At 44.6% G+C, this 26,387-nt stretch overlaps 1 protein-coding gene across 6 annotated transcripts in view; it reads left to right on the forward strand.

The window, feature by feature from the left end:
• rbfox3a (RNA binding fox-1 homolog 3a) overlaps nucleotides 1-26,387 on the forward strand; it is a 592,196-nt gene that overhangs the window by 379,148 nt on the left and 186,661 nt on the right. Inside the window, exons 2-3 of one of the 6 annotated variants that reach the window (XM_054768105.1) lie at nucleotides 12,255-12,319; nucleotides 24,718-25,193. The exons of 4 other annotated variants lie outside the window; for them this stretch is intronic. In XM_054768105.1, coding sequence (XP_054624080.1) covers nucleotides 25,068-25,193 — 126 coding nt within the window. In that variant the 5' untranslated portion in view covers nucleotides 12,255-12,319; nucleotides 24,718-25,067. Of the gene's footprint in view, nucleotides 1-1,261; nucleotides 25,194-26,387 lie in introns of those variants that run through there. One more of the 6 variants, XM_054768104.1, reaches the window with a different exon arrangement.

The raw sequence follows: 26,387 nt of genomic DNA on the forward strand, positions 1-26,387 counted from the left end.
CTTCCTTCTTCTCTTCCGACGTTTCAGCTTGGGCCTCGGAACAGCAATGACTCTCTGCTCCTTCAGGGGCTGGTAATAAACTGCTTTCTCTCCTTCTAGGAGCCAGTCCAACCCCCGCCACACCCACTTCCATGACGTCACATACCATTTTTTAACAGGGAGTGATGGCCCCTCCTTCTTCCATCGTCTTGGGTATCCCTCTGTTATTTTATCTAGTTGATGATCTTTTCTGTTTGGCGTGACTTGTACAACCTCCTCATACAAGGGTTGGTCTTCATTTTCTCCGAAAAGGGTCTGTCTCCACCATCCTTGTCTGCCGAATGGATGGCTGTAAAGACAAGAGCCAACCTTGTGTAGCTCGGAGATTATTTCTACTTTCCGGCTGGTGGTTCTTAGGCTCAGCTGAGTGTTTTCAATGAGCCATTTATTGGTATTTCGAATTCTTGCTTCCAACTTCAGGTACATGACCTTGCTAGTCGTCCAGAGTAGCATTCCAGCCAACTGAAGGTCTATGTATTCCTCCTGAAGCGGGTCTGCGTAGTTGGGTCCCCATCTTATCTTGAGTGGCTTTCCGCTAATTGTCATCTGGCAGGTGTTGAGGATCCATGGGGCCCATTCAGGACGATTCTCATCATAATCTTTGCGGTCATAATCTGGAGGCCATGGATGAAGTCTACACTCCATTCTTCCTCCTCGGTGTGCCAAACTCTTCTTCAAAGTGAAGGATCTAATTTTCTTTGTTTCTGCTGGGTCCTCTAAGTTACCATTTCTCAGCCAAACACTACGTTGGGCCCAGTAATTATCTGAGGCTCTTGAACAACAATTAAGGCCATAGTCCTTTTTAGGTAGTACGTCTATCGGTCCGCTTTCGGTTGGGTTTCCTTTGGTCCGTTCCCATGCTTCTTTTATGAATATGGGCATCATTGTCGATCACCAGTGGGAGACCGTTTGTACCACATCCACCATTTCCTGTCGTCGTCTGATGTCCGCTTTTTGGGCTTTTGTTGTTTCCTGGCGACTCTGCGGTACTCTTGTTTTACTGCAGCGTCAGCTCCTTCCTCTTCAACAATCTCTTCTTCTTTGACGACGAATCTCACTGTCTGAGTGCCTTTTCCCTCAACCTGAGAAGGTCCCTCCTCTTTTCGGCTGGCCCCCTCCAGGGGGATTGTGCTTTCCACGGGAGGTGTGTTTTCTTCTTCCAGCCCTCTTGACTCATCTATTACTAGCTCCTCCTCCGAGCCAGAATGGTTCATCGCTGACTCAGCACGGGTGAGACTTGGTTTGGGTTGTACCTCCACGTCCAGTCCCACACCGTAGAGCCCTTGGTATGGCACTAATGCCATATTCACTCTCACCGTGACTTCGGTGATTTGTTCCCTGTGACTTGGAGCCAGACTCCATGAAGCCCTGGACCCTGGTATCTGTAGCTGCCCATCAACTTCAGGATCCTCGGGTGTTATCGTGTACTTGGCTTCTTTGTACTGATATATCATCTGTCTCTTCCATCCATCTAGAGCAGTGGTGTATCCAAACAGGTTGCATCCTTGCGGGCTCTTGGCCTGCACAGGCGCTGCTTCTCTCAGTGGCAGGTCTGGTCTGTTGATGACTTCAGACACGAGCTTGGCCCATGTTATAAGCTCCCAGTGGCCAGGTCCTTCCCGGCCATTGAGCCTTGTCTTTGCCCAGCGCCAGTCGAGTGGTCGGTACACTCTCATAACTTGAGGGGCTCGTTCCGATCCTTCGACCACTGGATGCTGTCTGACTGGCCATACATGGAGTGGCCACATTGCTTGTAATGCGGCACCGCAGCCTGTCCAGTGCTGGCGCATTTTGTCTTGGCCTTCTACTGTCATGTTGGTTTCAAGCTCCCAGCCCCCTCTAAAGGGCATCAAGGGAGCCAAAGGGCTTACGGCTCGTGTTACTCTCCATCCTCCAGAGCGTCCTGCGTCGATCAGTTGCCCGTTCCCGAGGCCTCCGAGGCACATCGGGCAGTACCAGAGGATCTTCCCGTCCCAGGTGCACGTACATTGATCAAGTCGCTCGGTGCCGGGGAACCCGACATCCCATTGCTCCTGAAATTGCAGTCTCAGGAGTTGCGTTCCTCTACAGCAGGAACAGACATAGGTGTCCATCACCTTGGCAGGGTGATGTCTCACCAGATTCCTCATCCTCCCTATGTCCTGGTCAGGAGGACTGAGAGGCCGCGTGAAGCTTGGTCCGCTCCACACGGTTGGTAACTCTTTCTCCGTTCCGCAGACGGCACAATCAAAGTCAGCTTTGTACCATCTCACTTTCTCCACCTGATCAGTCAGGCATCCTCTTCTAGCGTTTTCCAGCAGGGTAAACGCTCGTCCGGCCCAAATGCCATTCATGGTTCTTCTTGTGATAACCAGCCCCTTGATGATGGCCAGTTCAATAAAGGGTGGTTCTGCAGTGTGTTGGCTGGCCATCTCTTCCTCTAGTTATTCCTTGGTATGAGTTGGAGTCCTGGGTATGGGCTTCAACTGCTCCACTCCTTGGATCCCTTTCTTCTTCAACCGCACTGTGTTTCGGTCTAACACTTCTTCCACTATGTCGGTCTTCTCGTACTTTGCTTTCACTGCAGTGTTGCCGGGTATGTCTCTTGCCTTGATCCACACTCGCTGTCCAACACTGAATGGTCCCGTGGGCTTCTGGTCTTCCCTTTTTGTTGGGTTCCGCCCACTTTCTAGCGTCACAAAGGGGCGTTGGTTCAACTCCTCTGAGGGGGAGGGTCTATCTTGTCTCCACCTCCCATTGAGTTGAGCCGCAATCTCCAATGTCTTGGTACTCCACTCTTTGCCATTGGCGTTCTTTCCTAACCAGTTCTTGATCAGGCCGATGGTTCTTTCGGCGACCCCGTTGGCTTGAGGAGTATAAGGGGGTGAGTAGATTCGCTCTACTCCCCACTTTTGGCACCATCTGTCCACTAAAGCATTCTTGAACGGTGTCCCGTTGTCTGTCCTCAGTTCTTTCGGTATACCGAGCCACATACACCCGTCGTCCAGGGTGCGTAGCACACTGTTGGCGTTGGCACATCTCACTGCCTTTAGCCCTACTTGTCCCGACATAGTGTCCACAAGCACAATCAGGTACTTTTCTCCTTTCATACCCTTGACCCCCATGGGCCCAGCAATGTCCATACAGACTGAGCCCCATGGGATTGTGCTCTTGATGGTTAGGCCATCCGCTCGTTGCCCTCTGCGGCCTGCGTTGTATCGTCCGCACGCCTCACAGTTTCTTAAGGCAGCACGTATGGCTCTATCCGTGATCCAAAGTTCCAGTCGCTCCAACTCTTTCCGTGTGGGTAGTGGGCCAACATGGCCAAGCGCTTCGTGTACGGCCTGCACCACTCTCCCCACGGACTCCTGTGGGACTATCCTCCCCTTAGGCGTCGCATCCCACTTCTCACACCCTACCACTACAACTCTCCTTTCTTGCACGAAACGATCCACCTGTTCGTTCCCTTGCCAATGGGCCCCCTCCTTGGTATGGGCCCTTTGATGGACTACTTCTATTTCCATACTCAGACGTAGCTCGGCTATCTTCTTCCATAGCTCACTGTGAGCCACTTGCTTTCCTTTTGCTCCTTCATAGCCATTTTCTTCCCAAATGGCTAGGTCTTCTTTGAGCGCTTGGGCACAGTAGTAACTGTCTGTTACCAACTGTACTCTTGTCACATGTCGGTTCATGGCTTCCAGCAATCCTTCCAGAACTGCTGTGACTTCTCCTACTTGTGCACTGCCGACGGTCTTTCCTCGCCGACGCACTTGTTCTATTCCATTCTGTCGAAGGATGAAGCCCCAATAGGCAAGTCGGTCATCGCCTTTCCTGGACCCATCAGTATAGAGGATCCACTCGATCGGTTGTTCCTTCTCTTGCTGGGGCTCCCTAGGCTTCTTGGAGGCTGTTGCTGGCCCGATCTCAAGGTCTGGATCCAGTAGGATGTCTTCCCACCTTCCCCATCTCACATTGGTAGCTTTAGTGCTTTCAATGGTCTCTTTCCTTAGGAACCGGTGCACGTTGCTCTGTGTTGTAACTTTAATGCCTTGTCCCTGGGCCAGGTCTTTGAGAGCACTCCAATATCTAGCGAGTACGGCCAACTCCTTCTCTTCTTGTGGATACTTCTTTTCCACTGAGGACAGGGTGTAGCTCCATAGCGTCACTAGACCTTCTCCTTCATTCTTAACACTTATCACTGCATCGTCTCCTTCGCAGGACACTTCAGCGGCTAAGCGGGCGGTTAGACTTCTTGGTTCCAATCTTACTGCTTCTTTGATGGCTTGCTTCAGCTTCTCCAGGTGCTCCTGGTCTTTTGCTGACCATGGCCATCCGTGGTTGTTTTCCTGCCCGTTGTCATTCTTTCTCAACCTGGCATACAGAGGTCTTGCATGCTTCTGGTAGTGGGGGACGTGATCCCGGACATAATTGCAAAGTCCCAATATCCTTTGTAGCTCGTTCTCTGTGGTAGGCGGCAGGATCTGTTCGATCTTTTGCCTGTACCCATCCGAGAGACCCAAGTCTGTAGCTATTTGGAAACCCAGGTAGTCGACTTGGAATCGGGCTAGCTGACATTTCTTGAGGTTGAGCTTGAGGCCTGCCTTCGAGACCCTTTCAAGCACAGCTTGCAATAAGTCTAGGTGTTCTTCTTCTGTGTCGCTTGCGATGAACACATCATCGATGTACACTGCGACGGGTAGTCCCTCCAACACTTGCATAACCGCTGATTGGAACACATTGGGTGAATTCTTGTACCCTTGTGGTAGTCTTTGCCACACATATGCTTTTCCCCGATGGGTGAACGCTGTTTTTCCTTGCGAGGTCTTAGCTAACCTTAGTGAGAAGAAGCCATTAGCCAAGTCTATACATGACTTGTATTTCTTCACTTGTAACGTTTTCAATGATGCTTGGGGATTGATCAAGCTGGCTCGGTTAGCCACTGTTCTCCGGTTTAGGGCTTTAAAGTTGATAACGGGTCGCCATCCTCCTCCTACTGACTCAGGCTTCTTCACCGCTTGAATCGGGCTGTTAGTGAGAGGGTATGGTTCCTCACGAAGTATGCCCAATGTCAGTAGCTCGTTGACGATCACGTCCATCTCAGCCACTGCTCCTGGGTTCAGTGGATACTGCCTCACTGGGGGATGTACTCCCCCTTCGATGATGTGCACGTACTTGGGCCCCAAATCCCCGCAGTCGTTCTTGAAATGGGCCACTATGACCCCTTCCAGGATTCGAGCCAGTCGCTCTTTTCCAGCCGGTGATAGATCGCTTTCCTGGATCTGTTGCACCTTTACGGCGGGCACATCTACGGGCTTGTACCATCCTCCATGAGTTGAGCCTGTTGGTCCCATTTGAACCGCTCTTGATTGTAGTTTCCCCAGGCGTTCTTGGAGGGAACGACGCTTTGCTCCCTTCTTATGTAGATCTTCTGCATCCCTCAAGGTCAACAAGTTGTTTGGTCCTATGATCCATATCAGTCCTTTCCATATCCCAAACGGCATCCGTCTGGCGGAGCCGTCCGCCAATATGACGTCCAAGTGTCCTTTCTGTTTGAGGCTTCTGCGGGTCATTGACACTTCAGCTCCTGTGTCCACCAGATAGGGTACTCCCTCCACATCAGAGAAGAGCATATCTCCCTTACGGTAGACATGGTCCTTTGTGACCCGCGCCTCGTTGGCCATCATTGGCTCGCCCCTCCGGAGCCCGCTGCCTTGCGGGACTCACGAAGGGCTGCCTTTTCTTCTGGTGTCATCTTGTTGTATTCTTCGGCGGGTATGAACCCTCCGGTTTTCTTCGTAGGTTTCTGGCGAGGTGCTGGTGTCGGACCTTCACTCTGCCGTGGCTGTTGAGCACTGGGTTCACCAGGTTTTGATGATTGACTTGACTTCTGGTTCGGCCGCTGTTCAGTGCTGGTCCCTTGCTTTGCTTTACGCTTGTCGGCGTAATGCCTTCTTAGCAAATCCCATTTCCTCACGGTTTCTTCGATTTGATCCATCTTCGCATCCGCTTTTAGGGTGACGAAGAGATGCTCACTTTCGGCCCCCTTCACTACCTTTCGCAGGACACCAACGAATCTCGAAGGGGTTACCGCTGTCTTCATTCTATGCCAGAGCGGAGTCAAAGCCTGGCCTTGCTTCAGTTTGTCACGGGCAGCTGCGATGAAGGCATCTTCGTCGTCTTCCTCGTGTATGACCCATCTGTCATATATCTCTTGGGCCGTCTCATCCTGACCGACTTCTTCCGTGGTAACAAACTGTAGCCAATTCTTCTTGGCCTCTTCACAGACCCCACAGCTCTTAACTATCCTCCAGGTCTCGCGGAGGTAGGCTTCAACTGTCTCTCCAGGCTTCATGGCTCTTATGAGATTCTTCAGGGTTTTTAGGCCTTCATAACCCCCCATGGTTGATCCTTCTCTCCGTTGTTGGAGAGCTGGGGCGGTTGTAGTGGCTTGACTGCCTTGGTCCGCTGCTTGCGGGGGTATTGTTATGACGGTGGCCCTGTCATCTTGGTCTTCTACAACCTCACCACAGATTGCCAAGTCCTTTCTGGCTTGGTCATAGGCTGTTTGCTTCAGTCGTCTTAGCATCATATCGTACATTACTGCCACGAAGCCCTCTCGGAAGTTCTTGGTCAGGTCTCGGTAGCCCACCAAGGTATGGTAGGATGGTGTCATCAGTAAGTTGGCCATTTCTCCCCAAGTCATACGGACCTCTCTTCTCACCTCTTCATTCAGCTTATACTGCCATGCTGGAGGTATAGCGTAATGACTTTGTCCTGCCTCAGGTATGTAGGCTTTTCTCCCGTCTCTGGTTTCCACATGGCCCCATTGCACGTCTCGGGCCAGCCTCTCGGAGGCTCGGTAGATGTCGAGGACCTGTATGTTGCTCTTCCGTCCTTTGTAGACCCCTGACTTCAGTGCCTGTTCTGGGGGGTCATGAGGTTCGGCTGCAGAGCGCAGGCTGTGGTCACCCTGGTCGTCGTTCTCCTCTTCCATTGGGTCTACGGGAGGTTGTCTTGCTAGTTCTTCCCCACCAGGTTGTGCCCTGCCAGTAGGTCGTTCTGCCCTGACTGGTCGCTCTGCTCCAGCAGGGTCTGGTACCTCGGCTTGGTCCAGTACCGGCACACTCCCTTGTCGTGAGGACTGACTCTCTCTCCCTGCGGTTACGTTGCTTGGACCCAGCGTTTCTTCTCGTATGCTTCGACGAGGAGGCGACGGACTCGGGCTGACGTCCCATCCTCGACTGCCTCTGGTCCCCTGTGATGGTTGGTTCTTCACTGGGGTCCGTTCTGGAGCCCTTCCTGGTCGGGGCTTTGGTGTGGATGCAGCAGCTTCGGACTGCCATTGCTGTATATCTTGCTTCTGAGGGGTGTGAGGTGTGGTAGAGGGAGTAGTACCAGCCAAGGCGGCGTTGAACCTTTCCTCATTCTGCTTGGGAGAGGATGCCACTATGATCTCAGTTTTAGTCGGCACCAAGTGGCTTCGTTCAAGGTACACTTGTCCAGCCACTTCAGCAGCTCTTCGTGCTTCCATCCATGTCAGGGTATGTGACCTTAGTCCATCCATGTACATCACTATTCTTCGCGCTCCTCGGTCTACCGCTTCACCTATCCCTTCTTCCAATCTTTTTGCCATTTCCTTCTGATATGTTTCCAGCTCATGCCGTCCTTCGTAGGCTCTGATGGGGATGTGTAATGTGAACCAGTAGCGGCTTACCCCTCCACTGGTTGCCATTATGCTTAATCTTGTCTTTTGGTTTAGGTGTTTCTGTAGTCGTTCTTTTACTTCTCCTCTGTATTCGCTTCCCATCAGGTCCCTCAGGTTGGACTTGAACCTCTTGTTTCGGGGTTTATAGCGGTCATCAGTGAAGACTAGTAGGCCATCTGCTGTTAGGTCCCTTAGGTCTCCTACGTACTGGTACAGAACACTGCTCCGGTACCTCAACAGAGGCCATGCCCCTGATGGTAGAGGATCCAAGTCGGCCATGTGTGTCCTTTGTTCCTTGTTCGTCTTGTCCCTTGCTTTCGGAGCATGGTTCCTTGACTGGGGAACATCCACACGTACTGGTCCTATCGGGTTTGGTCTTGTAGCCGGTAGTACAGGCGTCGTTACAGCCGAAAGTGGCCGTACTGGCTCTGCCTGTGTTCCTATTCTGGCTTGTTCACTTACTTGGGTTCTACTTGTGTCAATCACTCTTGTTGCTTGTATAGGCCTGACCAATTCTTCTCGTCTGACTTGTTGAATTGGTTGGTTGTCTGGCCTTATGTCTGGAGTGCGTGGCCTTGGATGGGATTGCCAGTCGAATGGCTCGTCCTCTTCTGGTCCCTCTGGACTTGACGAGATGACTATGGAATCATCTGGTTCTGGTCCGGGTGCTGGTGTGCGTGGTGGTACAAGATGAGAAGGGCCCGGTTCCTCGGTCGGTTGTAACTCTATTTTGTTATGGAGAGGGTCTGTCATCTCCATGTCTTCTGACCAGTCCCCGGAGAACGCGTCTTCAATAGCGGTCTGTGTTTCCTCCCATCTTCTCCTCTTTTCGGCCATCAGCTCCCCCAGCCTCCGTAGGGTCTCTTGGTGCTCTTTACGCCGTGGGATGGCTTTGGCTTGACGGTTGATTAGGTCCGGATGAACCTTCACTTCCTTGGCCAACATCTTCACGGTGCTGTCATACTCTTCAGAGGTGCTCACCAGATGGGTTATAGGTCCTCCTTCCCAATTCGTCAGCAATTCCTGCCACCAGGCCAACCATTCCTGTGTTTCTTTGTCGTTTCTTGGTATCCGGTCCGGATGGCTGACCACCATGACTACTTGGTCTCCCTCCGGACTCTGTCTCATCCTCTGGGCAAAGGCTCTTCCATTCGCTGTAATCTGGCTTCCCATTACAGATGGAAGCATGATAGCGTCGATGGAAGGGTTTAACGCTTCAAACTCGTCTCTCGCGTTTTCAGCCCAGTTTGCCAGTCCTTTCCCCCATAGGAGTATCTGAGTCGGAATACTAGGGTCCATCTTCAGAGGTGCATCCCCTCTTTGCGTTGATGTAGCATCTCTTCCTGCCATATCTTCTTCTGGAGTCGCTGCCAGCGATCTCCTGTAGTAGTGGGGGTGAGTTGCTGCTTTCCCAAGCCTCTCGTTCCGGTTTGAGTCAGGGAGGGATTGCAGCTCACTGGCTACTCGACGCTGAACTTGTCTCCGCGCCTCTTTTCTTCTGGACCTGTCGCTCGTGCACAACCAGAGTCGACAGAGGTCTCGTATCAGCTGAGGGCCTTCGGGTTCAGCGACAGCTTGATACTCGGGTTCGGCCACCTTGGCTCCCCGTTCCTTCTTCTCGTGAGCCTCGCTCAGAGCGCTCACTCGAATGTGTTGTCTTTGCTCTTTGCTCCAACAACGTCTTCTTTGACTGTGTCTTTTCACTAGAGAGAGTCCCCCTCAAGGGAAGCGTCCTTGAATCCAGCAGTACACGAACAGGATGGGCCCCAGGAGTATCATCATGGGTCACTCAGTCCGGCTCTTGCAATGGTCCTCGGGCACTCTCTCTCCTTCAGTCCGTTTCTATTCCACCCTTGACTGCGTGTCCTCCTGGATACTCGGGTAAGGGTGGCTGGACCTCTTTGTGACAATCACAGTCCTTAGCGAGAAACAGTCCTTGTCCTCCTGCCGTTGCCTCTGTGGCCACACCGGTAAGAATGTTCTTTTCCAGGAGACTCTTCTCCTCAAAGATCAACTGTTTCGCACCGTTTTCAGGGTCGTACTAAACACGAAATTATGTAAGTGGAGCTCACAACCGTTTGGGAAGAAAACAAATTATAAGCTTACCACTTCAGGTTCTTCTGAAGCTCGACTCCTGTACTAAACAGCCAAATCGAGCCCCACGTTGGGCGCCACGTGTTTAATCCCTAGTTACCTAGGCGGTGCAAGACCCTTGCTCCCTCGTGCAAGAAGCAGGCGCACCTGCCTACCTGACTACTCCGTTCAAAGGGTTACGGTTTCTCCCGTAGAGGGAAGAGAAACCTCTAAGTCAGGGGCGAGAGGAACTCACCCAGGTATTAACAGCCTCGGTAGTGCAGAGGCGGCCCCGCTGCATCCGAGCCGCGCAAGACCAGAGTAACCCAAGGTTGGTCGTACGAGACGTCGGACCCTCTGCTTTTACGACTGCTTCCTCTCTCAATGGATAGTTGCTTTTGGTAAGGACCTGGGGTTATTTACTCATCTATCAGCAATCAGAGGGACCTGTCTTAACTAAGGTTACCGGAACAACCTCAAAGGAATTTGTCTGTAACACACTGCTTACTCTTTTACCTTCAAAGAAGATACTGGGTGACAACTCTTAGTGAAAGAGTGAAAAGCTTTATTAGGAAAGTTAGCAAGGGCATTGAAGCAGGTACTCTATTAACTATAAGGATATACTGTACACAATGTCAGACTAGCCGCAATGAGCTCCACTCACATGTACCTAGATAGAAAGAAGCGCAAGGCCGCAGGCCAGTGCCTCAGTCCTACCCCGATGATGAAGCCGGTAGTGAAGACAAAAAGTCCAGTGAGGATGAGTTCGCTTCTTGGGGATAAGTCTAGTTGATGCGGGTCGGGCGTCGGGTGATCAGGCCTCCGACCTTCCCTGGTTGTCCTGACGGCTCTAGGTTGCTCCCGAGAGCGGCAAGGCTGGGGACCGCTGCGGTGACTGGCTCCGTGCTCACTCAGGCTCAGCTCTTCTCTCGGTAGCGCCGCAGACAGAATCTTCAGTTGGTGTCTCAGGTTCATCTGAAAGACGGAGTCTTCCCCTTCTGCTGGGCAGATGAGTTGAGTCCAATCTTCCTTCAGCAGTCCCAGAGCTGTGTTGCGAGCCTTGGAGCTTCGGAGATGCGATCCATGAGAGGATCGCCTGGAGCCAGCGTCGATTGTAGAGCGCGTCCTCTTTTTATGCTGTCTTCAGTCTCCGCCTGCTCATGGGAGTGTCCATTACCTCATTCTGAGACCTCCCAGAGGAGTGTCTTTCCCAGAATAGTTTGTACTTTCCCCGACCGCGCTGATTCAGCATGACTCATCTCCTTGGTTGAACTTGTGTCCTCGTTTGACCCGTCCTGGACTGCCATATTTGGTCATCATCCTGTCCTGAGATGAACTCAGTGGTTGACCGCAGATGACTCCTCAGGTGTCCTCAGCTGAACTCCTAAGGATGTCCTTATATGGGTTGCCTGGCTTTGCCATTGTTCTGCAATGACTATGACCCCTAGTGGCCTTTCACCAGACTACCGAAACTTAATGTTCTACTTTGTGGCTTAATGATTATGGAGGAGCTCACATTGGCATCAGTTATCTTATAATCATTAACATTTTAGTATCAAAACATGTTATTCTAACATTACATCATGTTATTTTAACATTCAGTTCAGCACCAACATCGGAACATGACATTCAACTTGTAAAACATTAACACTTGTTTTCATACAACCTTAGACATCAACCTGTTGTTTCTGTTTGACATTCTCAAGGCCATAGGACTATATGCTTCTATTAAATCATGTTGCTGAATAATACTGATTATAACATCATAACCTAAGTGCTTTAAGCATTGCGATAGTTATGCAAGTATCCCTATTGATGTGTATTGCAATGGTGTGTGTGTTTGTCCCTATAAATGCACATATATACTAACATGAGGTACCAACTAACTTGTGTTTTATATGGTTACATTCCTAAAAGCGACAGAGTGTTTGAGCATGCTAGACTGTGCTTTGTTCCTTGATTATTACAAGTACTTTTGGTATAAAAGTTGGCCTTTTAGGAGGTGTTGTACCTAGGTCACTCGACAGTATATATCACAACACAACAACTACAACAAATCTGTTGCCAAAGCTCCTTTAGATTTGTCACTGGAGTCGTTTATGCTTTATGGCGGTGTATGTGCTGCACTTTACGTTTCACCAGAGACACTCGTCCGCACGCTGCAACCTCTTTTCTGCTGTGACATTTTGCATTAATAGCAATGACACGCGTTCGAGGTTACAAAGTAACTGATGATCGTTTATTGAGCAACTGAGAGGACAGGAAGTCATATTTGCATTAAATCTGACTCAGATTGAATGTTCATGTAAAACAGATGCTAAATCAATGTCATGCAAGTCTGCGTTATAATATAGAAATTGATTGATAGAATAATATTGTTCTTGTCCTGTTTATGATCTATGATTTATTACTTTTATTATTCAGTGTTGTAATCGTTTTCTTTTGTTTCATCAATCAGGAGATCCTTTCCAAACATTCCAGTGTTGTGCAGTTTGACAAGTCTTTGGTCTTGCCCATGGAGAGGTTAGATTGGAAGAGTGCTTTTAATTTGATGTTGTTCCTGTCTTAGTTTTACATAATACCTTATATATGACCAATAAGATCGCTATAATGTACGCATTGCTACTATTTACATCCATTCCCATCCTTTAGCTGGCAGCCCAGGCTCTCACGTTGTTTAAGAGACGGACGGTTAACCGGTTGCTAGTCTTGCGATACCCGGTGCATGTCTACAATTGATGCATCTAAGGATTTATGGCTGATTCTGATTGATCCAGGAGGCTTCTTCTGGTACAACCGTATTGCTCGCTTGCCAAACCGGATATCCGGTCGCATCGGTCTATCGTTCACAACCCTAGTCACTACCATCTGAGGATCTTTGCATACTGTACCTGTTGTAGGTATTCCATAGTGCAGACTTCTAAACCTTAATTATCAAAGTGCTAGGAGAGATTACACATGAAAATGCCAGATCATTTGTCAAGGTTGTTACATCCAGCTATAATAAATGCTGGTAATCCAAAACACAACAGTATGGGGACACAGGAGCTGACTCAGCAGTACGGCAAAAGGCATTCTAAATACGATGCAGGAGCCCTAACGCTCGGTGTTGGGGAAAAAAAAACGGCCGTTGCGTTTTATTTCCGCCAATGGTACTTAACAGTGGTGCGATTATAATAAAACATACCACGTAATTTCAAGGCCCCTTGGTGTGTGGTCTAGGCTGAACATTAGTGAGGTTTAGTGGAAGCCTATTGGTCCCAGCAAAGAAAGAGTGCATAGCCCCCACACACAACCTACAGCCTATAAAAACAGATTTCCATCACCCTGTTTTCTGTACTAATTAAACAAACAACACAAGACATAAATCAGTTAGTTTAACCTGTGCTGATAGGCAGAATTAGTTCCTATTTGAACAAAGGCACAGATGCTTATGCCCGCAGCTGCCAATTATATGGTGCTGGTTGTATTTCCATGCTTATTCAAAATGCAATGGAGTATTATTTGTCATAAAATCCAACTGTGACAGAATATAAATACGATTATTGCCTAAATGTTGATCTATATCCCGGCATGGGCAAACTACAGCCCGCAGCTGGCTTTTTAATCCGGCCTGGCCGATTTACAGTCGTCCCTCGCAAAATGTTTGGTGGTAGACTATGGTCTATTAGTCAAAACATATTGAAATACAAGTGATATGTAGTATTCTGGTCACTAGACAGCAGTAATGACACAATACATTGAGACATTACCTTACATTACCTTGCGACTGCATGAAGTCAGCCATGGCATGTTCGACATGACAGAGTGAAAAAAGGTTCTCCTCCCATTCCGTGTGGAAGCGGTAGGTTTTTAGCTTCTTAAATTCAGAAGAAATAAATCTGAGGTTGACTGGTTAGCTCGCTAGCTTGCTACCTTGCAGCCGTCTGGAGTCCCTGCAGCATAAGAGTTGCAATGTGGTGTAAACAATGAATAACAGGAGTATAAAGGTCGCTATGGGGGTGTTATTTCATGTCTACAGGGCTCTAATGATGTTTAAACCCGATGTTTAAAGTCATAAACAGATTTTCTGCTCTCTAACTACAAAAATATTCAATTTATTAACATTGAATGCTGTATCGCAGAAATTTATTTCACGCTGCCGAACCAATTACCCGCGATAAACGAGGGATGACTGTATTTTATTACAATTCATTGCAAAGCTATTTTTAAACTAGCATACATCCTGAATCATTGAACAGTAATCACTTTTCAGTGGAATATACAGTACATGTCGCTACGGTAATCCGAGGGACTGCATCCCAGCAACTCTGAGAAGACCAGGCTTTGATACAAAGCAGAGTGGGGGTTTGTTTGCCAAGCAGTGCGAGCCTGTGAGATAACAGGACGGAGAAGATTTGTGTCACAAGTTCTGCAGAAAAGGGATATTTTGGTGTTTCTTAGCATTGGCTATTGTGTTTCGCGATGAAGTCGATATACAGCTGAATCAACGCGACAGCAAATTTTCTGAATCCAAGGAAGTATTAAAAAAAAATGTTTTTTGAGGAATATTTGGTAGAACGCCAAATAACTCAACTGAACCAAAATCAAATGTACAGTGTTCCCTCGTTCATCACGGGGGGTAGGTTCCCAAAATAGGCCGCAATAAGCCCGCAAGAAGTGAAATCTGGGAAGTAGCCAACTTCATTTTTTACAATTATTATGTGTTTTAAGGCTAAAAAGCCCTTCACCCCTCACTCATACACTTTTCTCAGACATGCAATAACATTTTCTGACATTTCTCTCTCAAAAAAGTTCAAACCTTCATTTGAATTTTAATGATCACCTGCAATGATCAACACAAGCAATTATTAAGTCACTCACGCATATTTCACTCTTGTGACCGTGCCTTTTCATCCTGGTGCCGTACCGCTGTATTATAGTGTTTTTGTATTTTTATTAAAACATATTGCTGCAGATGAACCGAAGATTCATTGACGAACTAGCAAGCAAGCAAGCTCGCGATGACACAGGAGACATGGCAGGACGACACGAAGGAGACTGATTGGCAATGCTCTACAGCCGATCAGGACGCAGAAAACAATCGGCGGTGCAGACAGGCGAGAGAGGGACGAGATAGACACTCAACTTCCCACAATGCAATTCATCTTAAAGGGCCAGGCTCGGCCTGTAACAGCCGTCATACGCTGTCATAAAAAGAAATAAGAAACACAAAAAAAATTCTGCAAAACAGCAAATCCGCACAAGGTGAACCCCGATAGAGCGAGGGAACACTTTACTTAAAATGTGATACAAATTCAAGCTGTGTTTTGGTTTCACTCTAAATGCAGTAAAAATCTAACTTTGTCTACGTTTCTCAAGTCCTAATTTGAGCTCATCTTCACAGCTACATTTCAGTTGATGGGATTCTCAATGGTGAGGCCAACTTTTCAATTCGGTCATCAATTATTTCTTGGAGCTTTGCCTCTGGCGGCCTGACAAGAATGTGAATCGAAATCTGTTCAATAGCATCGAGAGTTTACAGATGAGGCCAGATGTAGGTGAATAATCGAATGGCGAGTCGAGGGTGTGCCACGAGAATGAAGAAAAAGCTGAACATTTTGCAGCAGCTGGAAAGAAATCTGGAAAATTCAATTCAATTCTCATATTTCTGGATTCATTGAGTACAGTGCAGTACTTACTGAAGCAATTCTATTAAATCAGAAAACAAATCCAAGCTTCTTAGCACAATTGATGTATCATATGGTTCCTCCTCCTTTTCCAGCCACTAAGCCATAAAAATATGCATCTTCACAGGTGTGTGTGTTTATCTGTTTATCATTTCCATGCACACAGCTGTATGTGAGGTCATACTCTCTGAAAGCAGGCCATCCCTGCTGAGGCTTTATTAATATGCGCACCTTTAGCCTTTTAATCGTGATGACCATTAAAGGGAAAATTCCCCTTTTCAGCAAATCATAAAACTGGGGCATGCGGCATTAATTATTAAGGCATATTAAATCTTTGTAGATCCTTTAGGACTGTGCACACTCAAGTCTTTATTTTACCCCTTTTGCAGGTCAATAAGCCATATTTTTACCTGGTGGGACTTATTTGTGTTCGTGACTCCTGCTGGTTTTTGGAGTGGACGATTACTTGACAGCAGAAACATTAAAAACTACTGCATGCAAATAAGGAGGGGTCTGAGCAAATCAGCTGTTGTTAAGTTGATTATCATGTCTGCACATTTATTGGCATAATTGTAGTTATTGTTGTTTGCCTCCCGTCTATAGTATTTCTGTTTACATTTTGTTACATTTGTTTAAAATTTTAACACCAGTTAAATAATTGCCAGAATGTACGTTTTGCACTGTTGGGTATTAAGGAGGTTCTAAGTAGAGCTTCAAAATACAAAAAGAAGAAATGGGAGTAAGACAAAAGGTTGAGGTTGGACGCAGTAAGACAATCATTTGAAACTTCTTCAAAGATCCTGAGGATTATGGAAGAAAAAAAGTCAAGTTGTACACACAAAAAAATGTCACCGACCCTGAGCCGGAGGATCCGATTGGCTGTCCGTCAAGACACGGGACCATCTTCGGCCCAAATGAAGGTTGTCACTGGTACCAAGTGTAGTCCAATAACCATCAAGAATATGCAAGAGAAGGGTTTTAAAAACAAAAAACATTTTCAAAGGCCTCGTCTCCTTCAACGCCACAAAATTGCCTGGAATTTGCATGAAAGCACCAAACATGCGACATTGAAAGGTGGAAGAAAGTTTTACTCTCTGATGAGAAAAAATGTAACCTTGATGGTCCTGATGGCTCCCAACGTTACTGGCATGACAAGGAGATCCCACCTGAGATGTTTTCCACACGGCACAGTGGAGGGGGCGCCATCATGATCTGGGCTGCTTTTTCCTTAATTGGAACAGTGGAGCTTCAGTGTTGTGCAGGGGTGTCAAACGGCAGCTGGCTATGTGAAGATGTTGCAGGGGGCATCCCTCATGACTGAAGGCCCTCATCTTTGTAGAGCTGTAAATCGATTGTAATATTTAATCATGATTAATCGCATTTTGTCCATTGCGCTTAATCGCAGCTAGAAATAAGTTTATATCTATAATAAGTAGGAATGTAAATATTTTCATGGCAAACGCTTTGATACGCAGCTACGATAACTACATGGGATAACTACAAATGTATTCCATTTATTAACATTGACTCCTATATCACGGAAATTCATTTTACACGGCTGAGTATGGAACCAATTAACCGGTATAAAGGAGGGACGACTGTGTTACACTCTTATTCTGAGGGGGATTTTTTTTAATGCTTTTTTTAATGCACATTAATACTCAAGGTGGCGACAACGCTGTGTAGTGCTGTTTGAAAATTGTCATAGAAAAAGACCAACAAAACTTGTTAGCATGTGCTAATTGAGCGTGGCGAAACGCAGGTACGGCACAGCCGATATAAACATGGATTTTCCCACATTAAGGACAAATGAGAACAGACACCTCAATACGCTGTGTGCGGGGAGGTATTGACAGAGGACACCATGAAGCCGTCAAGGCATGAAGCCGTCATGTGGCCGAACGCTGAAAAACAAATTCGCGGAGGTAAGCCTCTTTCAGTTCTGGTGCATTTGTTTAAAATGAATCCCCATTAGAGCACATGACCAAATAACAGAGCTGTAGTCTAGTTGAGATAACACTAATCTGTCATAAAATAGCCACATTTTCCAATGACAGAAAGCCCGACCCATTTTGGTCACTATCATGTTAATATGACTCAACCAATTCAATTCATTTATTTTTAACCCTAAAAGCTCCACCTGATGCACTTGCTCCAAAGATGTGCCAGAAATGTCACCATTATTGAGACTTATCGGTTAAGTAGCTCTCCATCCGTCTACGCTAACTCAGGGGTGTCCAAAGTGCGGCCTCGGGGCCATTTTCGGCCGGGGGCTGTGTCTTTATTGGCCTGCACCACAGTCCAAAAATATTATTTAACAACAAAACTAAAAAAAAAAACAACAACAACAACAACAGCAATCAGCAGTAATTTATAAGAATAAAGTAAAAAATATTAAATATTAAAACAAAAAAGTTAAAATAGAATTAAAAAATAACATCAATTTATTAGCAAAAAGTACAAAAATATTAAAAAATATATCAAATAATATATTTAATTAATATTATTTATATTTAATTATTTAATTAATATAATAAATAATATATTAAATAATATATATTAGAATATATTAAAGAAAGGCATCATATTGTGAGAAACAAAAAAAAACAACAAATAAGTACTTAAGTATGTTAGTTTGTGGAAAATGGTATAATGTTACAAGAATAAAGTCAAAATATGGGAATAAAGTCATAATTATGAGAAGAAAATGTACAAAAAAAATTTAAATAGTTGGAAAATGTAAAAAAAAAACAAACAAACATAAAAAAACATCTCAATTTGACAAGAATAAACTTGTAATATTATGAGAAAAATAATGCCATTTTAGTAGCAAAGAGTTAAAATATTCTTCATTTTTGTATTATTTTAAATGTCATAACATAAGAAAGAAACACAACAAAAAGTAATTTTTGAACAATTAATTTGGGAAAAAGTTGTAATGCCATTGGAATAAAGTCATAATACTGCAGAGGAAAGAAAAAAAAAAGCAAAACTAGAAAAAAAACAGCAAAGAGTGAAGTTGACACTAATAATAGGCTTTTTCACCAATACCACAAATCTGGGGTGCAGTTTTTTCTTGAAACTTCTTAGCATACCTACAAGCAAAATATCAAAATGGCAAAGTTGCATCCTGTCATTTTTTCACCATGTTGTCCTCGCTGGACGAGCGTTTGGACACCCCTGATCTAATTGCACAATCCCTAAAGTCCCCGAAATCCAAGGTTAACATGGGAGAAATATCTTAAAATTGGAGAAAACACAACTTTTTCCGTTATTTTGCTAAGAACAGGCAGAATACTGTGATGAGCGAGTATTCCTTACCTGCTGCTCGGCCAGGGGGTGAGGGTTTTTACTCCGACCATTCAACACTACCTATCTCCGTGAGGGCGGCTGAGTTGAAAAGCAAATACAGAAATAGACTGTATATTGAGCATGACCTCAGAGTTGCTTTGTCTACTATAACTCCAGACTTTGAGACGCTTGTCAGGAGCAAAAAAAACACCCCCAGGCCTCCCGTTAATTCCTCCACAGGCAGGTGTGTGTCAGTGTTACACGTGAGGTTAAAGTGGGTGCTGCTTCATTTTCTTCAATGTTTACCTCCTGATGAGGGGAGAAGAAGAATATTTTACTTTGTATACTTGACTCTATTTCAATTGCACTTTAAATCTTTTTGAATTTCGCTTTCTGTCGAGTCCGAGCATCTGGACTCTTTTTGTTTGTTTGAAGGTGTTTCACCTCCCGTCCACGTCCAAGTCTAGTTTCTCTGAGTCAACTCTTCAGATGATTTGGTTTGTGATATTTTGCAAAAACGCAAATTCAAACTGGACTGTCTTTTCATGAAATGTAAGATATTTGAGTTGACGGTGGGTCCCGCAGCCAAACCAGTTGAGAACAAATACAGTATATCCTCGTGCTCACATTTTCCACGGCGTGCTTCCATTTATTGACTTCAAACCAGCATTTACAAACCCAGCTTGGTGTAATCTTTCAACTTGAGCTGCAGGTCACTGCTGGATAGAATACATTGTGGCCAACTGTTTATTATAGGGGCGTCAGAGTGCCGCTCGATGAGTACGCGGGTCTCCTCTCCTGCATTCATTGTGCTACCTTCTGGCAATAGGCTGCTGTTTCCCAATGAGCAGGGTAGAGCAAAGACCACATGCATTAAATGGCGTTTGCACTAATGATAGCCCCGATGGAGGCGTGCAAGTAATTGAAGGCGAGGACTATCATAGCAATCCCTTGTTAACATTACATTACATTTTAGTTGGTGTGGTTTGTGGTCAAAAAACAATAACACAGTTGAGCAAAGTGAAACTCTTTATTGACATTAGTATATCTGTGTGGACAGCTAAAAGAAATAATTATATATACGGTGATCCCTCGTTTATTGCGGTTATTTGGTGCCAAACCGTGATAGATGAATTTCTGCAAAGTAGGATTCAATATTGATAAATTGAATATTTTCTTAGTAACATCATAGAAAACCTATTTACGTCCTTCTAAATATGGGCTTAGACATGAAATAACACCCCTATTACCTAATATACTTGACATAATAAGGGGTAATAAGACATTTAAGACATAAATAAGACTGGTGACTGTGTGTGTTGCTATAAGTAGGGGCCTGAAAGAGTGGTTCAGAGTTGAGTTTCAGGTTTGCATGGGTAATGGCTGCAAAAGTAGTACCCGTTTTTTATTAGGACGTTTTATTAGAGATTATTGTGCCTGTTTTGCAATAATTCAAACAAATAAAAGCCTGTTGTCGTGGCGATAAAGTCTGTTCTTTGTGTGTCTCACCGAATATTACAGTAACATTACTGACACCTAGTGACCAGTCTAGAATACTACATGCCATCAACGTCTTTGAATGCGTCTTTTTAATGCCTCATGTTTTAGTTCATTTAGCCATTTTTATCCTTGAAAATGCTTAAGTTAGGCAAAAAATATGTAGCATTCGCTGCAACATGCATATTTCTTGACTAATAACATACAGCGTGAAGCTGCGGAATTGGAACCGCGACGTGGCAAAGAAAGACCGTACTGTGAAAAATTCATAGGCCACTGGTAGTTTTGTTGCTTTAATAACCTTTTGTCATTTTACCATCATAAACAGTCAGTAGGACAGATGCCGTTTATGCAAAAATACTCAACTTTGTATTGGGTGGCGCCAGGGAAAGTAAAGTATTGAACTTTGTTGAAGATCGAGGTGAAGGTACAGGCAACATTTATTTTTACTATTTCAGTCCCTAAAGGCATCGTTGGAACAGCCCACGCCCCCACAATCAACAAATTAATATTATGTGCAGTGTTGGGTGGGGGATGGGTATCTTGCTTCATCTCGTTATTCAGCCATTAGCACTAGCAGAATGACTTTGTTCTGCTGCAACATCCATCCATCCATTGTCTGTGGCGCTTGACCTCACTAGGGTCCCCGGGGTATGCTGGAGCCTATCCCAGCTGTATTGGAGCGAGAGACTCAGACTCTGAATGTTTGTCACACTTAAATGTTTCAGATCTTCAAATAAATTTAAATAGTAGCCAATGACAACTTTTTATTATTAACAGAGAAAAAAAATCCATACCGACATGGCCCTGTGTGAAAAAGGGATTATCCCCCCGTTAAAAAATAAATGAGTAATTGAAATTTATCAGTATGGAAAAGGTCATAAAGCCCTTTCTAAAGCTTTGGGACTCCAGCGAACCACAGTGAGAGTCATTATCCACAAATGGCAAAAACATGGAACAGCAGGGAACCTTCCCAGGAGTGGCCGGCCAACCAAAATCACCCAAGAATGCAGCGATGACTCATCCAAGAGGTCACAAAAGGCCCCACAACAACATCCAAAGAACTGCAGGCTTCACTTGCGTCAGTGAGAATACTACACGAAAACTACTGCTGAAAAAAAAGAACTTTGTCTGAATTTTGCCAGAAAACATCTTCATGATCTCCAAGACCTTTGGGAAAATACTCTGTGGTCTTGAACTTGAACTTTTGAAAGATGTGTCAGCTGGCGTAAAAGTAACGCAGCATTTCAGAAAAACAACATCATACCAACAGTAAAATATGGTGGTGGTAGTGTGATGGTCTGGGGCTGTTTTGCTGCTTCAGGACCTGGAAGACTTGCTGTGATAAATGGAACCATGAATTCTGCTGTCTACCGAAAAATCCTGAAGGAGAAAGTCCGGCCATCTGTTGGTGACCTCAAGCTGAAACCAACTTGGGTTGTGCAGCAGGACAATGATCCAAAACACACCAGCAAGTCCACCTCTGAATGGCTGAAGAAAAACAAAATGAAGACTTTGGAGTGGCCTAGTCAAAGCCCTGACCTGAATCCTATTGAGATGCTGTGGCATGACCTTAAAAAGGCGCTTAATGCTGGAAAACCCTCCAATGTGGCTGAATGACAACAATTCTGCAAAGATGAGTGGGCCAAAATTCCTCCACAGCGCTGTAAGAGACTCATTGCAAGTTATCACAAACGCTTGATTGCAGTTGTTGCTGCTAAGGGTGGCCCAACCACTTATTAGGTTTAGGGGGAAATCACTTTTTCACACAGGACCATGTAGACTTGGATTTTTTTTTCTCCCTTATTAATAAAGGTTAATTTAAAAACTGCATTTTGTGTTGTGTTGACTTGTCATTGACTAAGATTTAAATTAGTTTGCTGATCTGAAACATGTAAGTGTAACCAACATTCAAAAAACAGAAATCAGGAAGGGGTAAACACTGTACATGCTCGACTGCTTTTGTCAACATAATTTATGGTAATGTCAAAAAAACAACAAAAAAAGCAATTAAAAACAAAGGAGAATGGTCAAATGTCTATGGCTCTTTTCGACAGCCACCAATCTGAGGGACATTGACTTAAATGGGCTCCACTGTAAAATAAACTGAAAAAGAATACAACTTCTGTATAAATACAATATCTATATATGCGTACATTCCCCGGGTAACGTCAAATATGGCACGCGCCTTGTCGTGTTGTTAATACACTGCGTGAGTGCAACTGTGCTACTAACTAATGTATTTTTATCACATTTTTATCACGTGTCAGCAGCCTGTTAGCTTGCGACTACATGGAATCAGGACTCGAAAGTCAGCTCCGTGGCCCGTCTACGACGCCATCATGGGTTGACTTAGTAGTTCTTTGCTAACTAACGCAGTTACACCACAAGTCTGCAAAATTGACACAAACACATTTTTATATTTTGACAATTATAATTTTGCATGCATAAAACCATTTGAAGTGACTATACATTACGACTGAAAGGGATAAATGAACAAAGACAGAACAAAGACAGAACCTGGCAGCAAGATCAACCACCGCCACTTCCTGTTATGACATGAGTTGTTTCCTGAATTCAGTAGTTTTTCACCTAAAGTCTCTGCTTTTGTTTTGATCGTGGCTGCAAAATAACCCAAAATGGAGCCAAAGAAAGTGTGCGAGTGCCAGCATTTTGATAAAGAAGGCGAGCAACACTACTGAATTCAAGAAATAACTCATGTCAAAATACGGAAGGTGGTGTCCGTGGTGTTCTTGCTGTTTGCCAACAACACGTTTTCAATGAAGGTAAAAGTAACCTTAAATGTTCATGTATCCCTTTAATTTGTCATTTATATGTATTTATATGCATTTTTAATTATTTTCTGCAGGTAAAACTAGAAAAAGTGTGGTGTAGGTTAAAATTTTTGGCTTTCTGGAATGGATTAATTGGATTTACATGATTTTTTGACAGGAAAATTTGTTTCAGTTAGAGGTGGACCTTCTGGAATGGATTAATGACGCTAACCAAGGTTCCACTGTATGTACAGTATATACAGTCATCCCTTGCCACATTGCGGTTCAAATTTTGCAGCGTCATATATAAACATAAACAAATTAATAAATCATGCTGTTTTGTGGTTGAATATGGTATATTATTAGTCAAAACATATGCATATTTAAGCAAATTTGCACATATTTTTCTTAAATTAAGCATTTCAAGCATTGGAATATATGAATACACAAATATAAGGCATTCATAGGACGATTAAACCTGTGAATGTACATTGGCCACTAGATGTCAGTAATTGTTCATTGAGACAAGCACCAGACTTGATTTCCGGAACTACAGGCTTTTATTGCAGGTTATGATCATCATCATCATCATAATAACACAAGCTACTGTTGCGGTCATAACCCAAGCTAAAACGCAACTCTGAACCTCCAACATGACTTCCTGTCCGCCATCCATTCTGCTCCCCAACTAGCACCGGAACACATTTAGTGCAACACACACAAGTACGAGTCTTATTTATGTCTTAAGACTTATTTTCCCTGATTATATCTACTATATTGGGTAATGTGAATGCAAAGGTGACTATAGGGGTGTTATTTCATGTCTAGAGGGCTCTAATAATGTTAAAAAGCGTATTTAGAAAATAGTAAACAGGTTTTCTATGCCATAACTATGTATGAAATTATTCCATTTATAAATCATCATCATAATAATAACACAAGAAAAACTGTTGCGGCCATCACCCACGACTAGCTAAAAAACTCAACCCTGAATCCCCGACATCACTTCCTGTCCACCAACCATTCTGCTCCTCTACTAAGCACCGGAACACATTTAGTGCGACACACACAAGCACGTCTTATTTATGTCTTAAATGACTTATTTCTCTGATTACATCTACTATATTGGGTAATATTAATCTAAAGGTGACTATAGGGTTGTTATTTCATATTTAGAGGGCTCTAATAATGTTAAAAAGTGTATTTAGAAGGTCAGAAACAGTTTTTTTATGCAATAACTATGTATGAAATGATTCCATTTATAAATAAGGGCTCATATTTTGTGAAAAATCACATATCACGGTCGGGGGTTGGAATCAATTAACCTACACGCACATATAGGACAAAATAGTAATAACCCACTCAATACATAATCACAATTTCACCAATTTTGTTATATTAAGACAAAAAACGGTCAAATAAGGAATATTTATAATTAATCATCCTTTTGCTTTTAGCACAAGTAGTGTTTCATGTGTTAAAAATGACAATATATGTACGGTAATGGATTTTTAGTAGGAAGTAAATGGAGGAACTTTGCCTGTCGTCCAGCCCGATGAAACACTCAAGGAAGGGTTAACGCTCTGTAATTACATATTTTTATATCTGTGTGTTTGAGACACTTCCTCCCCCTCCAAACCCTCCGGACTCCATCATTCTTGCTCCAATCTCTCCCTCTCCTTCCCAAAAGGACCTCCCAAGCCTCCTTTGCCCCGCCTCCCCCTTCCACCTCCTCCGTTCATCCTCTCCTCCGTGCATGCCTCGGCTCCTCCAGCAAAGTAAACAGAGAAGAGCAGAACAGAAGCATCACTTTGCCCGCACTTCACACCACTTACCGCCCCTGCCCTCCCCCAGAAAAATCTTTTTTACTTCGGCATCCCCTCGTCTGCGTCCGCTCGAGTGTCTTTGACTGCGCATCGCTGCCGCCGCCGCCGCTGCTGCTGGGAGGAAACAAGAAGGGAGGGGACGAGAAGTAGAGAGAGAGGTTGAGAGGTGAGAGGATAGACAAAGTGTCTGCAAGGCGAGGTGTCAACAGTCTCTATGAGTAAGGGGTCCCGTCTTCACATGCTGTGCTGTATGGCAAACTCTGGCTGTGTTCTGCTGTCCGGGACCGGGATGTTACCCCATTCTCTGCAATGCCCCCCTGCCTTCCTCTATCTGCCCCAGGTAAGAAACATGACCACATACACCACTCATGCCCCCTCCTCTCTCTTTAGCTTCCGATTACACCTGAACACTTGCTTCCTTTATTGTACTTTCATGCAACTTTTTGCATTCTGTTTACAAAAAAAAGCAACATTCTTTATTAGTTGTTTTTGTGTTTGTTTGTAGGATTGCATAAAAGGACAGAATCAATCATAAAAAAATGTGGTTTTCTTAAGATTGCAAGGATTTAAAAAAATAAAATCTTGGCGCTTAATGACAGGATTAGTAAGGAAATCTGCAGGAAGTGGTTGGCTTTGGAATCGGAATTGTTTGGCATTGGTGGCTGCTTTGCCGTGTCTCGTCCCGCTCAACTTTATACCATATAACTATGTGTGGTATTGACTTGATGAACACATGGTGCAAGCTACCCACTTCCCTGTGTGTGTGTGTGTATGTGTGTGTGTGTGTGTTAGGGGTGAGTGATACTGACAATTTTTGGTATCAATCAGCTACCAAGTAAAACCCGAGGCCAGTATCACCGATACTGCTTTTGACTTTAAACCGTGCAAGACCCATGTTTGGTTTTGCGATTTTCTCGCTCATGATTATGATCAGAATAAAACACGTAATACACCGAACAATATTATGATACGCAAACGTACTCGTGGACAGCAATAAATCCAACATATAAGACAATGTAACGATTATTCCCTATTTCTACATACAATAAATATGATTACGTTCAATTACAACACTGTTGCAAACCGCTGCAAAAAGTACATTCAATAAATAAACAGTACATACAAAACAATCGATTGAGAAAGGCAATAAATGCAACGATATAAGACAATGTGACGATATTATTCCCTTTTATTGCATCCGATAAATATGATCGCATACAATTACAACATTGTAGCAAACCATTGAAAAAATGTAATACAATAAATAGCACATGCAAAAAATAACACGCTTTGGAATTTTGCCGCCAAAGCCCTCCTGTGTCCAAAAACTTATTCCCAACAACAACAACAAAAACAGATATTTCTGAAAATAAACAGGAAAGAACCGAAAAATGTCAATTTCATCATGCTAGCATCAGTCCTGCCCTCGGTATCGATACTATCGATGTGTGTCTCTCCTCGTGAGTGAGTGTGTGTGTGTGTGTGTGTGTTCAGTGGGCAGCCGGACAGTGACAGATGTCGGCTCAGGACTGAA

This window comes from Dunckerocampus dactyliophorus, chromosome 2 (genome assembly GCF_027744805.1).
Source record: "Dunckerocampus dactyliophorus isolate RoL2022-P2 chromosome 2, RoL_Ddac_1.1, whole genome shotgun sequence".
Classification (NCBI taxonomy): domain Eukaryota; kingdom Metazoa; phylum Chordata; class Actinopteri; order Syngnathiformes; family Syngnathidae; genus Dunckerocampus; species Dunckerocampus dactyliophorus.